The sequence below is a fragment of the Toxorhynchites rutilus genome, chromosome 2 (assembly GCF_029784135.1).
Source record: "Toxorhynchites rutilus septentrionalis strain SRP chromosome 2, ASM2978413v1, whole genome shotgun sequence".
Classification (NCBI taxonomy): Eukaryota; Metazoa; Arthropoda; class Insecta; order Diptera; family Culicidae; genus Toxorhynchites; species Toxorhynchites rutilus.
Window position 1 is genome coordinate 264,997,480 of NC_073745.1, and position 15,619 is coordinate 265,013,098.

General features: G+C 35.6%; 1 protein-coding gene across 1 annotated transcript in view; it reads left to right on the forward strand.

The window, feature by feature from the left end:
• The window catches only part of LOC129769028 (cuticlin-4), a 149,246-nt gene that overhangs the window by 52,925 nt on the left and 80,702 nt on the right, over window positions 1-15,619 (forward strand). Inside the window, exon 3 of the mRNA XM_055771023.1 lies at window positions 4,461-4,521. Within this exon, the coding sequence (XP_055626998.1) occupies window positions 4,480-4,521 (42 nt within the window). The 5' untranslated portion in view covers window positions 4,461-4,479. The remainder of the gene's footprint in view (window positions 1-4,460; window positions 4,522-15,619) is intronic.

A 15,619-nucleotide genomic window follows, 5' to 3' on the forward strand; every position in this document is an offset into this window, starting at 1 on the left:
GAACGAAAAAGAGCGTCGTGAATTGATCCTGTACACTCATTTCGAGAATCCGGAGTTGTCACATCGGGACATCGTTAAGATGCTGGGAATCGTCCAATCCACGGTCAGCAGAGTACTAAAACGATACTTCGAGAACCTAACCATCGACCGGAAGGTGAAGAACGGCAAAAATGGATGCTCCGTCAGTGAAAAAGATCACAAGCGCGTAGTTAAGCAGTTTAGACGTGATCCGAGAAGTTCGGTCCGAGATGTCGCCAATAAGCTGAATTTGTCAAGTTCATTCGTCCAGCGGACCAAGCAGCGAGAGGGCCTGCGTACATACAAGGTTCAGAAGGCTCCTAACCGCGACGGAAGGCAAAACATGGTGGGGAAGACGCGAGCCCGGAAGCTGTACACCGAAATGCTGACGAAGCCGCATTGCCTGGTAATGGACGACGAAACCTACGTCAAATCGGACTTTCGTCAGCTGCCGGGCCTGTTGTTCTTCTCCGCAGAGGACAAATTCAGCGTTCCGGAGGAGATTCGCAAGCAGAAACTATCCAAGTTTGCCAAAAAGTACATGGAGTGGCAAGCGATCTGCTCTTGCGGAAAGCGGAGCGCCCCCTTCGTGATGACCGGCACGGTAAACGGGCAGGTTTACCTTAAGGAGTGCCTACAGAAGCGCTTACTACCACTATTGAAGCAGCACGAGGGCCCGACCATCTTCTGGCCAGATCTCGCTTCGTGCCACTGTTCAAAGGACGTGTTGGAGTGGTACGAAGCCAACGGGGTTTGTCGTGCCAAAGGAACCCGCCCAACGCGCCGGAGCTTCGCCCAAAAGAGAAATATTGGGCGATTATGAAGCAGGCCCTCCGGAAGAACCCAAAAGTTGTCAAATCGGAAGCGGACTTCAAGAGAAAATGGATTTCTGTTCAAAAAAAAACTACAACCTGACGTTGTACAGAACCTTATGGACGGGGTAAAGAGGAAGGTGCGAGCATACGGGCTTGGGCTCAAAGTATGAATAAAAAGAAAATGCCAAAAGTTGTTTAATAGTTTTTATTTTACTGTCTAAAATTTTCAAAAGAATCGGTCTACTGGGCGAATTTCTACAGCGTTTTTTCCGTGATGCAATTTGATGTGACACACCCTTTATTATTTGGAAAAAGAACGTCTCATTGAATTCTAGTCGCATAGGAATATTGAACTACAACCGAAAACATGTGAACTTTGAAAAATCATGACGCAAAAACAAAAAAAAACACCTCTCTGATATTCGGATGTTATGTAAAAAACCCGATTTCTTCCTAAGTGTAATATTTTTTCAAACAAGATCAGCTCATTGGCTTAAATTTGATATGTAACAGTTCGGCTGAAAAGTTCATAAGGTTGACATCTAGATGGCGCCTCTTGCAAAAATCTACTTGACTATCACAAAGCACCATCTTTCAATGGATACGTGTCAAAATATGACAGCAATCGGTCGATTGGTTCGTGAGTTACAGCATTGAGAATGGAGCATTTTTTGCTATTGTGAAAAAAATGGAAAATCCGAATCTCGTGTATTGATAAAGCATTGCATGTAATGGGCTTCGAATTGCTTCCGAATCTACCGTATTCTCTAGATCTGGCCCCCAGTGGCCATTTTCTGTTCGCAGACCTGAAGAGAATGTTCGCTGGCAAGAAATTCAAGACCGATGATGAAGTGATTACCGAAACTGAGGCCTATTTTGGAAAAACCGAAAGAGTACTATAAAAATGGTATCGAAAAGTTGCAAGATCGCTATGATCGCTGTATCGTCCTTGAAGGCAATTATGTTGAATAATAAAATTGAATTTTGCAAAAAAAAATAGTTTTACTGTGTTACCTTCTGAACTTTTCAGCCGAACTGTTATAAATCAATCAAACCTCATAGCTTAACACTTTACCAACCGGCCGTCGATTATTCGGCTTTTGCTCGACAGCGCTTACCGACCGGTTGTCGATTAATCGACTTTCGATCTTTCTGTTAGATTTGGTTAGGTTAGGCTGACAACAGCAAGCATTTCGTATTCTTTATCCAGATAATCGGTGCTTTTCTCAAAACTTTAGCTATAGCAAACACTTAGTAGTGTTTCGGAAGATCTGCGGCTGAATGGGCGGTGAAAAGGGCATAGTATGTTCGAACCGCTACCGGTCGGTAAAGTGTTAAGGAGGTAGTACACTAAGAACATCATAAATAGTGTGTGATTTTCGCGATTTTTTTCAACGAAAAAATAAATTACTATGACTAATATGATATCACAGTTTTATTAGGTATATATAGCTTAACAAACAATTAATAAATTGATGTCAATTGGTCTGTCCCCTGAATAGCCGCGACCGGTTTGTTGAACCCTTGCATCCAAAACCTTGTAAAAAACCTAAAACCTTGTTGGTGGGAGTTCTACAAGTTTTTCTAGTGGATCGATTTCAACGAATGAAATTTTTACGTAATCTTGGATATATCTCCTGTCATCGTACGTAGGATTTTTTCAAAACATTGATTTTTGACGAAATGGCGACATTTGTTATAAAAAGAGTTGCGTTTCTGCCTAAAAAACATTCACCAAAATTATATTTTTGAAAATTTCAGAAAAATCCTACGTACGATGAAAGGAAATTTAGTGGAGAATCTGGGAAAAACTATTTCATCAAAATCGGATGGACCGTTCCGGGGGTAGAACTCCCACCAGTTTGCAAAACTTAGTTTTGAGAAAAACACGTTTAAAATTTTGAATCCGCGCTCCTTACGCAACGACCCACTAATTGGCTTGTAACTTTGGGACGGAGCATCGGACATGCCTGGGACAAAAACTACAGTAAAGTAGATATCCCACAAACCATTTTAGGCCAAACATATTTTTTTGATTTTTTTTAAGTTTCTATAGTGTACTATCAGCTTAATCAAACCTTAGAGAAATTCCGATTCAATTAGTACGCAAATCATAAAACCCTTGCCTTAAAAAGTTCCCAGCCGAAAAAGTATTACCGTTAAACTATTTCATAAATAGATTGATAGTCATCTAATTTGTACCCTTTTCTGAAAGACGTAGTCTTGGGTCAAACTGCAAATTATTGACGAAATGTGAACTTGGATTTCTGGGATAAGTCATTCAATTATGTGACTATAATTACAACATAATTGGTATCTCTTTTTACAAGATTGTTGGCCATAAATTCTGAATTCTACTTCTTTATAGTCATATGAGGAACAACAAAGTGCCAAATCGTCCAGTGGACTTAATATCTCGTCTAGTGGACTTGATATCGAGAATGCATTATTGAATCTGGTGAAACCTGATTCAACTATTTGCATTGTCACAAAATTTTCCCTTGCAAATCAATGTTTGGTTACAACATTTTTAATCATCGCTTGTAATTATAACGATAAGAGGAATTATATTGTCTGGTATAAATTAATTTATTAAAATGAACGTCCCGGAGAAGTTGTAGTAGATATCATTTCTAAACATAACACTTATCCTAATTGTTACCAGCATTTATGCTTGTAAATTCGTCAACCGGACTGATTAAGCCTTTTTTCAAGAAACCCCTATATCCTTCTGATTCTGAAGTTGAAACACACATATTTATAAGAATAATTCCAATTATATAGAACCAAACGAATAAATTGTTACAACCCCTTCTTTATGGCTCAAACAGTTATGGTATGATAAACGATTAAAAATGAAGAAAATGAAATACAGCGTGATTTTTCAAAACAAAATTATCAGTTTTCCCATATCATTCAATATTCCAAATTGTTAGCTCTGCTTTATAAGTAAAATTTATGCTACATAATAAGAATAACAGCGCATGATTGCGCTGCCTTCGAGTTGCATTGTAACACACAATCAAATCGAATATAATTGACCATATTATATTGCTTTTTTCCCTGTGTGTATGTTTCCACCCATGATGAAATTCTCCATGTCCTACTTTCCTATTTCGCCGATTTGTTTCCACCCAATTGGAAATTATTATACAAAATGATTATTATACAATTATTACTGTTGAGTTTTCGTTTGATCTCCGGAAGCTAACCATCAACAAAATACCCGTATAAAGTTTATCTCCTTTTCCCCCGATGATTGGAATGAGAATTAGCACCGCTCATTAGAACCATATTCATAATTTTACAACACTATTCACCAAGCACAGTTAGTATTTTATGCGCTGAAAACCAACCAGTCGCGGCATTTTCCGGTTCCCATTTTGCTAGTATCTGTTTGACCTAGAAATGTGTTAACTTTGCATCTCGGAACACGCCTTTCTGCCTTTGCCCGTCTGGTTCTCACAGTCGGGGTTGCCTGTTGATGCAAGTTTTCCCTTGTCATGAGGCTTAGAGCGTAGCATATTCTCGTTTGCAGTCGAATCCAGTTCATTATAACGTACATTTGAGCCCGCAGCCATCGGATAATTAATCGCTTTCTGTGTTTTTTCTCCTCCTCTCTTTCAGACTCCTCAATGAAATCAACATGGACCTGCAGTCGATAGTCTTTGTCGTGGTGCACATTCTGGTGAGTACTGTCCCCCTACTGGATGACTTTTTAGAGTTATCCGAGGCAAATCCGGAACACCCACTATCTGTTATTAAAAATAGAAGCAAAAAATTATCGTTTGAAGAACACGTAAGTCAACGAAGTGAAAGGAGCCGCGCCAAAGTCCTCGCACGGCCCATTTGTGCCGCTATAAATCATGTCTATTGACTTTGCATTGATTAAGCGGCACGAAAGTTCAACATTTGATCATCAATGATCATGCCCCAGCAAAGTATCTTGCAGCGCAAGAGATCGTATATGCTTGGGGTGCTCAACTCATATCGTTCGAACTGTCCTCCATTATTTGGAAAACATATCGAGCAACCCTAGTAAGCGGCGTTTACCAGCGATGATAAAATGGCCATTAAAAAGAGGTGCTGCAAGAAAAACGGTGCTCAATAATGTCGACCACAAGTACCCAGCTAGCTGGAGATTATTGGAACTGGTTTACCTGCATGGGGTATATAGCTGCAGCAGTCGCGCCATGATCACCGCTTTCGGACCATGCTGTTCAATCATGTGTTTTTTTTTGTGTTCGCTCAATAATGCCCCATAAGCGATGTGCGATTTTGCACACGATCAATAACGCCGAGGAAAAAAAAAATAAGTTCGCCGATGACATTCAATCACTGTTGATCGTAAATGTCATCGATATACGTTATGATTGAAGCCGAGACGCTGCGCAGTTTCGTAATATATACCACACAGTGCGGACGTGAAGTGCGTGGTTTATCACGAGCCACGGAAGCTTTCGAACCTCACTGTTGCTTATATCCGATGATTTCATTATCTCAATCACTTTCTTCGGAGCTTGACGTTTATAACATGAATTGAAATTTATATTGTTATAAAACTTTATGAAACATTTCTTGATCCGTCAGAAGATTTTCACATTATTTTTACAACGAAACAAGTCATGTTTCATATATATTTCAAATTCCTAACCACTTTCTTGATTTGTGAAACAAAAACTATTGGTGAGATTTCTATATAAATTTATTATGATACCCACAAAGATGTCTCAATAACCTCATAAAAGTTTGATTTTACGACATCCTGATAACACATACTGTTATTGCTGTTATCATATGTGCCAGTTTGTACCGACTCGAATCCTTAAAACCAATGTATTGCAAGGATTCGAATTAGAAGCTGTGCTTGGATCAACACTAAATTGTTTCTTCAAATTATATTCATTTTATATACAAATAATCCCTAAAAATATCTCCGAAAACATCAGTAAAATTGTATTTCACTACGAAGAAGTAATGAATTTTTTTAAGTTTTGTTATTATATTCAAAACTGGCTGTACCCAGCCACGCTTTGCTGTGGCACATAGTGGTTACATGGTTGAGTTGATTTTCTTCAATTTTTCATGTCGTAAGAACAATCCATGAAGTGTAGGTTGTTTTGTCTATTGTATCATAGTTTGAGTTTAATCGGCTCCGAACTTTTAGAGTTTTTGACACGCACACAAATGAACAGAACATTTTTATATATAAACTAGCAGACACAATTCTTGTTCAAGATTCTTCAAACATTTCGAAATAACATGTTTCTCCGTTGCATGGAATACATGTTTCATACAGAGAATATTACAAAATAAAGACAGCTCAAATCGGACCATTCCTTCCTCGGGTTTAGGGCACACCAACACATTTGGCCTTCCATTTTTGTTTATATAGATAGAAGATATAGGAATGCGTTATTCCGTCTGAAAATCCTTCTCCACTTTCGAACAAAAATCAATTTCGTTAGCGCCAACATCAAATGAACTAACAACGCTTAGCTAATTGTAGAACATATGGGAATTCAATCTTCCGAATTTTCCGATTTTTCCCTCCGCTATATTGATCTACGGGAAGAGACGAATACAACGAAATATAGATGACTCAAATTGAACCATTTCTTCCTCGGGTTTTGCGCTTACCAACACATTTGGCCTTTCATTTTTATTTATAGAATATAAGATACGGAAATGCGTTATTTCGCCTGAAAATTCATTTCCACTTACGAACAAAGATCAATTTCGATAACGCAAACATCGAATGAACTAACAACACTTATTATGATGTAATTTTCGAACATGTGGGAATTCAATTTTCCAAATTTTCCGACCTTCCTTCAGGATTTTCCGAAAATTTCCGATTTTTCTCTCCACTATATTGATCTACGGGAATACAACAAAATAAAGAAGGCTAAAATCGGACCATCCCTTCTTCAGGCTTTCCGCTTACCCACAGATTTTGCCTTACATTTTTATTTATATAGATATCTCAGATATTTTATTTTTTTCTTAGAAAGAAATTATGAAAAAAGTAGATGAGTCTGGGCCTAAGGGCACGGACGGGAGCTTGACGTAGGACTGTGTTTGTTTGTAGTAATTGCATTTGAATTGAATTTTTCATTGTTCAGAAATCTGTTGTTTTTACTCTTTCGATACATCAAATGGAGGTCCTGGAAAAACAGTTTCTCATATTAGATAGGGTAGAATCCGTAACCACATTCTAACATGGACACGAGGAACTGAACACTATTTGATGTTTTAACATCTTGAACGTCGATGTAAAAAAAATAGTGATCAGTTCCTGGTGCACAAAATGCATTAAAGCCAATCTAATTATGTAGAAGAGGATGAGAAACCATCATTTATCAGTGCATTCTTCAACAGAAGCCTAAATTATTCATAGATATAAAATTAAGTCTAGTAAATCTATAACTTCAGAAATATTTTATGGATAAGAATAGAATTTTTTCCTACGTTGTCATGTTATCCGGATCATTGTTTGTAGAGGATTGTAATAACTTTAGGATCGCGACTACTTAAGCCTGAAATGATCTGAAATGTGTGAGTTACCCTTTCAAACCTCTAAATCAACAACCAGTTAAATTCTTAATTGCATTTTTTCTGTATTACCAAACAGTATGCTCGATATCATGATATCCTGGACCACCATTCCATAAATTGTTAGTAGCAAAACCTACACAATAAAAAATCGAACCGAGCACGAATTGATTGGACAACAACCTGAACATCGCTCTAATAAATTCTCTATCAAAGTTTAACCTTCTGAGTCAGGCTCCCATCAAATCTTTAGGGAGAATAGAGTAAAACCATCCAATATTCCCAGATCATCCTTCAATTGATTCTGCCAACTGATAAATGGCTAATATCGGTAAGTGGAGCTATTGTGAGCTAACGCTCGAATTGAAGGCAAAAAGATTGCTCGTTACGTTGTGGGCGAAAACGAATAAAATCGAAATAACATACCCATTTTAATCGTCAAATTGTTTACTTTTTTTTACTATGTTATTACTGTTTATTACGGTCCTCATCACTATTTCATGATTTTCCTAATCATTACGGGTGTAGTGACCTCAACCTGTCTGATGGGGAGACTTCCAGTACTTCCTCATTTCGAAAGACGATAACCATAACGGTGTACTTTTTTCAAATTTTTCTACATCCAATAACATAATTTCCTTCGCTCAAATTTATTCGTACAGTGATAGGAGTAAAGAATCCCACCTTGGATTTCTGGACTATTTTATCAATATTTTATGTGTGCAGATATGCGCTGACAAAAATAAATGCCCACCCCAAAAAAAAAAAAATTAAAATCATTCAAAATCTTAGAGTAACCACCCGTTTCTTAATGTTATGACAGTTAGAGTTGTGCGGTATTGTTTGCAATCGATATTGAAGCGATATAAACAAAGTGTTGCTTACATTGTATTAACCCTTTGCGGTCGTATTAAATTTGGACATAAGTATCGTACTGGTCGGAATTATTTTTCCTTGAAAAAACATTGATACGTGCAAGATTATGAAAAACAAACATTTTTTTCTTTTTTTGTGAATTATGTGTAGGTTGGACTCGATTATATACAGACTCGGTACAAAACTCGATACTCGATACAATTATATATAAATTTATATACAGTTTGATAAAAAATATTTTTTTATGACTCAAATAAGGCTTATTTCAAGAAAGAATGCAACTTTTCAACGTTAAGGTGAAATTTAAGTAGCTATTATATGTACAGTGGGGTAAAAATAAAGATTTTTGAAGATTTTGCTTGAATTTTCACCAGGAATGGTTTATATCGATATTGCAGCCAAATTACGAAGAATAGGAGTTTGGTGTCAAAGAACAAATTGTAGAACGAGTAGAGAGCATAAATTTAATTGATAGAAACAATCAAAATTAATATAATTATCTAGGATAAAATTAATAATAACACATTCAAAATTATTAACATTTAAGTTTTTGGAAGTTATTAAAATCCACCAATTTATATGTTCCGCTACTAAAATTTTTCATAAATTTCCTCATCTTCCAAATGAAAGCAACAGAATCGTACTTTTTTTTTATTGTAGAGCCAGTTTGAGGCAACAGAGTCCGAAACAAAAAAAGTGCTATAACTCTGTCATTGTTGATGTTGCGACGCATAAGTGGTCGTGTTTCAACTTGTACCGGATTCCGTGACGGCCCCCTTTTGATTGTAGCTTTTGTTCACTTCGCGGAATCTCACCCAGAGTGTGAAGTGAATTTCGATGTTCAAATTTTTAATTAAGAACACTGTTAGCACAACTGACAACACATTATATTCATTCTTTAAACTATACACTAACAGACTATTACTACATTTAATTCAACTTCATACAGAAATACATAAAAAAAATTACATTTAAGTTACGGTGGCGTAACTACGCTCTAACGGAAACAAAAAGCGATTATATTTAAAAGTGCCCTAAAGCTCTTGCAAAGCACAATGCCTGCTTTATTCCATTGTACACAATTATTATACGTAATGCGTAAAATCTAGAGTTAAGCTTTTACCTATATAGTGGCAACTATAGTGCATTTCAGTTGGATCTACTAAAATGGCTCACATCTCTCATTGAACACTATAGAAACGTCAACAGTTGAAATTCGAACATATGCGTAAAAGGATTTTTTCATCAAATATGATCGTCTATCACCTCCTGAGAAAATCTGGATAAATTTATTTTTTCATGTGAGAAAGGTATTTTCTGATTTTAAGGGGATGAATCAAAAATCAAATTCTCCTTTATATTTAAAAAAAAAACAAGCATAAAAAACGAATGAAAAAATATTTTTTTTGACTCACTTATATACAGGATTCGATTATATCTATACAGTGAAAAGAGACTGATACTGTATATAACCGAGTCCGCCCTGTATATGTACTAACTACTTCAACATAATTTGAGCCAGTAGTTACTCAAATAATGATTTCTGCGTATACCAAATGATCAGAACTTTTCACTTCAGATAAACATAGATTTTGTCGCTTGAGACACTTATGCGATTATTCAAATAACATGATACATTAATGTAAACAGTAGTTCTGATACTTATGAACAATCTTTTCCATCACACCAAAGTTTCACAAAGGCTAAGTTCTGCTGTTATGATTTTTGTCCCACATTCATATACATCCAACGCACTGTGTGTTGTTTTGTGTGGGTGACTACTTTGTTCCATACTGAGTACTGTTATCTATTACTCATGGGAGCACCGTATTGATTCGTGAACAGGTGCACTAGACATCAAGCTTCGTTTAGGGAAAGCATAAACTGATACTTGGTTGAGTAAAATATTAGATAAGTATGGTTTTTTTTATCTGTATTATAGTGACTTTTAACTCATTTGGCTGGTTCGTCCCTTTTACTTCCATTTTTGGAAGAATGTCGGGAGTGAGAATTTAACTCGTGACCTTTAGCGTGAGAAGCATGGATGTTACCACTACGCCAGATCGCCTCCAGCATGGTTTCTTGCTGTGGTGGCTGAGATAGACGATAGATAGACGACCACAAAGAGTTAAATACAGCATTAGATAACGATTTTTTCAATTTTGTTTGAATAAAAAACAATTTTGTTAAGTAAAAATAGCAATTTCATGAGTCTTTATTATAAAAACAACATTTTTCATAGCATTTTCATCATGTTTAGCTGAATTCAATTCATAAAACTTAAACCAAACATTTTATTTCAATGGCACGAAAATAAAAATAGAAAACAAGTATAAACGCCCGAGTTTGAGAAATAACAAATCACACAATAAAAGCAAAAAAGTTAAAAACATCAGTATTCAGTGTAACCTCCTTAGGCTTCCCTTAGGCTTCACTTCCCGGATTGTTTGTTGATCCGTCCGACTACCGGTCTTCCGATGACGGCCTCTTCCGGTCTGTCTGCAAGCGAACCGTAAGCTTTGTGCTTGTACACAATTGCACGGGCTGCTCCCCGGCTTATTCCGAACTTCTCTGCAATCTTCCGCCATGAAATCTACTGCAAAGGATTCTGAACAACAGGTTTTCGGACTTACATTATGATTTTATTTCTACATATTTTGATTCTGTTGAATACTCTTTGTGTAGAGAACAACAATCCACTTTTATGTGCCAACGTAAACAACACTTTGTTTATATCGCGTCAACTGAATCACTGGTTGTGTTGTAGATAATATCACACAGTCATAGCTGTCATAACATGTGGAAACGAGGGGTTACTCAATGGTTTTGAATGATTTTAGTATTATTTTTGGGGGTGGGCTTTTATTTTTATCATCGCGTATTCGCATACTTTAAAGAAGTCGTGTAAGGGAATGACGAACGACACAATCTGACAAAAATGGCAACACTTGATAATTACTTGGAAGAATAAAAGTTAATAGGGGAAGGTGGCCCTGATCCGACCCCATAAATTGCAACGGCCATTCATCACATAAAATTCTCATTTTTTGGCAACTTCGGCATCGAAATAAATACTATAACTCTTAAACTATGTTTTATACTGATGGGTGTGGTTCATGAGTGCTAAAAAATGAGAATACCCCGTTAAACTCTCATAAAATCGATTATTATCTTAAGATATGTCATAAAACCGGAATCAATGTTTTAAAATTGAATACATTCATTCTGCTGTATGTGGGATTCAACGAATTGAACTACAAAAGTTCATTACATATTTTCTACCGGTATTCAGATTCATGTTCTCGGTAAATGAGTAAAGGGTAAATGGTTTGCTTTAAAACTGTAAATATTATAAACCTTATAATGACCCGTGGAACGATCAAAATATGATCGAAGAAAATGAAATATGATGTGTATTTTTTTATTCAAAAAAAACATTTTTCTCAATATTACACGAAGAAAACATATTCATTCAACCTTACACTTGCGCTTTGTCAAATCCAAACAGCTACGCCTTCCGCTTAACAAATTTTGCAGTGTGGTGTTCTGATCCGATACAAAAGCTTAGCTTTGCTATTGTTATTATTAAAAAAAAAGCTTAATGGAAGTCGGGGAATGAGGCATGACAAGAATATTAAAAAATAAGGCATCGATAATTTTCAGCGAGCGTTAAACATTTTTGGGGGTTCGATTCCTATCCACAAATCTTGAAAATATATATTTTGTTGTAACAGTGATTTCATTACGAAGTATTTTTACTTTCAGAGCACGGTATTAATTTTCCAGCTGAAGAATGAATCTTCGTAGAAAATAAATCAGATTTCCTTCAAGTATATTTGCATTTTTGCAGCTCATGAAATAATTATCATTTTCTTTTGGGTTGCCAGAAAGGTAATTGTCGATGTTTTTCGTTACAAATAAAATATTTTTTCTTTGTACCTAGAATTAACGCATGAAGATGGGATGTACATCATTTGAAAGCTTAAACTATCAAGTTTTGGAATATTCTACGAACAAATTTTTAATAATAAAATAATAAAAACGATTCCATTCTGTTTTATGAAATACTTTTGGACTAACACAATTTTTTGTCAACTAATTCAATTGCAAATCCAATTAATCCAATGTAACAAACCGTCTTTTTGTTACAAAAAAAACTAATTAGAGCATGAAATCAAGACGACTGCTAGTGAAATAAAGTTTTTGGACATGGTTATCAACTTGTTCATGAATCGCTGAAAATACTTATGGAGCAAATGTTTGTGACACTGTGTATCACTTCTTCATGAGTATTAAAGCTTGTTATTGTTTTGATGAACAGTTGTGGCAAATTTTTAGAGGTAGCCTATGCAAAATCGTGCCAAAAGTATTATTTAATAAAAATATTGGACATCTACATATATAAAAATCTCATGTCACGGTTTTTGTGGCAGAACTTCTCCGAGACGGCTCGACCGATTTAGATGAAATACCGATAAGGGTGGCCCTATGCCGATAAAAAAAATTAGAATATTTTTTTCTTAAATTTGTCTTCAAATCATACATATAACCCTGATTTGAACCCAAATCCTCTTTTTTCTAAAAGTGATTTTAGTATTTTTGTATAAACAATATTTTATTGCCTATTGTCGTCAATCCTGAAAAAAACACTAAAAGGCAGAGAAGAGCATGTGTTGCTGAAATCGCAGTAGGCGACTGCATGGTGACGTGAGAAATTGTGATTCAAAGAAAAAACAATTCCAGATCTGTCTACTTGCAATTTCTCATTCTGTAATCCGTTCGACTAGAGTTCAATCTAGTTGTGCAAATGTGGCAACCTTGCCACGCAATTCGACATAGACAACATTGAACTACGTAATGGATATTCGGGTGGAATAAACACGCTTTTAAATGAAAATTAGCATCAAATATCATATTTGTATATCAAATTCATATTTGATATACAAAAAAAGTAACACATTCTCTGCAAGTGGGGAAAAGTCTTGAATGAAAATTGTGTCTGATGTTGTTTTTTTTTGTTTTGGATAAAGTTACGGTGGAAGTGCAAGGAAATGTATACAAAAAAGTTAAGTTAGGGCCAGGACTATGTAATCTATGTATTTAAACGACATTGAGTGATAATATTCATGAAATTTCAACAATTTGAAATTGCTTTCGGGTCTACCGATCTGATAAAAAGTAAATATTAGAAAATCGATCGAGTTTCAATCCAATCGGATTCCGAAATATAAATGACTGTTCGATACTGTTACCACAAGCATGGTTCATGGTCCACACGGTGATCTTAAACTTTTATCGCCTTGCACGACAGATGGAATATATACAAAGCGTTTTCCTAGAAATTTTACCAACGACACGTTGACAAGCGTGGGCGTATATCCAATATATTAATATCCAATAATATTAACGAATAAATACTGATAATGATCGCTTTAGCTGAGCAAAACATTCTATGCTCATACTAATGTTGAGTTCTGAAGATCGGTGAAGACCAATTAGTACATTTGCGGGCAATATCGTTGGAAGGAAGGAAGGATTAAAAGAAGCATTATGGTTGTACTTCAATTTTAGAATACCGATATGGAATAACGTTTCCAAACTAAGAGTATTGAAGAAAATCTGCACATCTGAGTATTTTCATGCCATTTGATCCATCATGTCTACACCGTATTTAGTATTATTGTAAAATCTGATCGTTTCTGGTAGGGGAGCCACGGGTAAGACGGACAGTGGGGGTATGATGGACAGGTGGTTGATTTGTATAGTTGCATTATGAATTTCAAATTTCTGTTGATGAGAAACCCTTATACATGCTATTCTATAATATTTTAACCATTCTATGACAATGAATACTGATCAGAAGTGGAATAGAGAAACAAAAACCGAAAATCGAACATGATTCCGCGTTACTTTTACAGCTTATATATTAAGCATTTGGAGTGGTTTAATTGCAAAATTGAATTCGCTGATGGTTATATTTCGGTTTGTGAGTTGACAGAGAAGCGATATTAGGTATTTACGGAAAAGTAAATTCTTTCGTAAGTGGTAAATTTAAATTATTGCAATAATTGCACTGGGGGGTTAAATGGACAGTCACATCCATAATCACATCCAATGCATGATGGGAAGTGAAGGGAAGAATATTGAACTCTTTTTATATTGCTTTCTCTTTTTGTTCTATTTCAGTTACTGGACGCACAAACACTGAGAGAGAGCGAAATTATTCCTCTCGCGAGCGTTAAACCTCTACGCTCCGTATATTATGAACCTGTCCATATCCCCCCACCACATGTCCATTATACCCGCACCGTTAAAAATGTTGTACTTTTCGGCTTGTTTTAATTTCAGTAAAAACATGGAAAAACACATTTTTATAAAACATTTGGTCAGTTATTTCGAAAACCAGTATATTGAACTGTAAGAAACTGCTTTTAAATTTTTGAAAACATGAGTTTCCAAAGATACAATTGAAGTTTTCCTTAATGCTTTGAACTCAATAGAAGCATTTTTTTGTTTGGCTTACTTTTGTAAATGGTAGCTAGCTGAACATGCATAGAGGAGAGCAATAAATGCGTTTATTTTTGCAGGAGTAGGATTCCACATTGTTCCCAATATTCGAGAGGCTTCTTCTGTACTTTTTTTATTTGCTCCATTATACGATTCTCGATAAGCAAAGAAAATGCAGTTCTCACTTTACCCATCATAATATACAACCTCCCTAAAAATATTATAAATTGACTTTCGTCCAGATAATGAATCTGGTTTAATTTCACCAAATTGTACCATTAGCCGCAATTTCGGTACATCGATCTTCCACATAACTTCCACTTTCAGAATTTGATAACGGTTCTTTTCTCTTTTGTCCTCTACCTACATTTAAAATATTTTCGTCTTCACTTTCCCAACATAAGGACTCATATTCTGCCGTAGTTTTGAATGAGTCGTTATGTTGTTCTGCGATATCCACTTCACTTTCAGATAGTTTCTCTTCACGAGATTCCCAACACTCTTCATCTATGTCATTTATAGCTTCCAATGATTTCAAATACCTTGAATATCTCGATATTTTGAGACAAGAATTATTAGCAAAAAATTTATGCTTGACACGCAAAATAGCACCATGACTTTGAATGATTACTGTAGGCTCGCTAGGCTATTCATTGTCAGCAACACAAATAATTCTGTTCATTCACAGATGCAACACTATACAGCAAAATAAATAAAGCAATATCAAAAAAGATTACATATATTTCTCTGTTAAAAAATTCAAAAGATGAGTTAATCACAGAAAAAAGTCAATCACAAAAAGTTTGAAACGGGTCATTTGATCCCTCGTGGTAGGTTTAGTACTAAAA